This window comes from Chrysochloris asiatica, unplaced genomic scaffold, assembly GCF_000296735.1.
Source record: "Chrysochloris asiatica unplaced genomic scaffold, ChrAsi1.0 scaffold00156, whole genome shotgun sequence".
Lineage (NCBI taxonomy): Eukaryota > Metazoa > Chordata > Mammalia > Afrosoricida > Chrysochloridae > Chrysochloris > Chrysochloris asiatica.
The window spans coordinates 6,347,906-6,349,282 of NW_006408674.1; the positions used below are offsets into that span (position 1 = coordinate 6,347,906).

General features: G+C 43.2%; 1 protein-coding gene across 1 annotated transcript in view; it reads right to left on the reverse strand.

Annotated features, from left to right (window-relative positions):
* Positions 1-1,377, reverse strand: part of SH3GL3 (SH3-domain GRB2-like 3) — a 73,213-nt gene that overhangs the window by 58,220 nt on the left and 13,616 nt on the right. Inside the window, exon 3 of the mRNA XM_006870948.1 lies at positions 283-426. Within this exon, the coding sequence (XP_006871010.1) occupies positions 283-426 (144 nt within the window). The remainder of the gene's footprint in view (positions 1-282; positions 427-1,377) is intronic.

Consider the following 1,377-nt stretch of genomic DNA (forward strand, 5'->3'; position numbering starts at 1 on the left):
GGCTCAGCAATCAACCTTTGGGATAGTAGTTAAGCACTGGACTGTTTGTGCCACCCAGGGATGATGCAGGCAGTAGTTCCATTATGTATGAAAATACCATGTGTTAGGAGCCAACTCAGCAACAGCAAACATCACTGGGCTATGGAATCATGAGCGATATTAACATGTTCCTTTATTCTACCTGCCTGTCTTCTAAATTGCCTGTAATGAATATGCATATAAGAAAAATAGCAAAAGTTGTCAATGAGGGAGATATTCTCAGATGATGTTGGCAGTGCTCACCAAATGTGGACTGTTCCCCGAGCTCCTTCCCATATTTCAGCATGCAGTCACCCAGCAAGCCTTCTGTCTGTGGGTACCCGGTGGTTTTCACCTGCCCTCGGATCTTCGACACAGTGTTGAGCATTCCCAGCTTAGCTCTGTATGCTTAAAAACATTGTCATTTGTAATGCCTTCAAGTTTACAAGGTGCGGTGACAGCTTTAAACAAATGCTACTGCCAGAATCAAGGTCCCCTTAGACTAAGGGGCACAAAAAGGTCATGCACGGCCTATTTCATTTTCTCTTGATTTTCTAGATCCTTTATCAGGGTTGGTACTAAGTGCATCTTTGCACAATCAAAATGGAAAATAAGAATTCTAGCCCACATTGCTGACTCCACATAATAGTCACTGGAGTTGTTAACAAGCATCATCCCCAGAGTCAGACATTGAAGTTACTGAAACATTAAGCCCGACAAAGACCAATTCTAAACTAACAACAGTATTGCTATAGGCGCCCTGGTGGCACAGTGGTTAAAGCATGCCGGTGTTAACTAAAAGGTTGGTGGTTCAAACCCAACAGTCACTCCATGGGAAAAAGATGTGTCCATCTGCTTCCAAGGAAGACTGCATCCTTGGAAACCTAATGAGGAATTTCTACTCTGTCTTATTGTTGTTAGGTGCCATCGAGTTGGTACCGACCCATAGCGACCTTACACACGGCAGAACGAAACACTGCCCGATCCTCGGCCAACCTCACTACTGTTGCCACACTTGAGTCCATTGATGCTGCCACTTGGCCAATCCAACTCATCGGGGGTCCTCTTCTTTTTCTCTGACCCTCCACCTTACCAAACATGATGTCCTTCTCCAGCGACTGTCTTATAGGGTCACTATAAGTCCGAATTGACTCGGGAGTAACAGATCATCAGAGACCCAAACAGATACATGTATACCAGTATTCACTGTAGCATTCTTTACAATAGTCAAAAAGTGGGAACCCAAGAGCCAGATGGATGAATAAGCAAACTGTGAATAAATCTTATTCATTCATAAAGATAAATTAATATATAACATGAATGAACTTGCAAACATTGTTGTTGTTGTTGTTAAGTGCC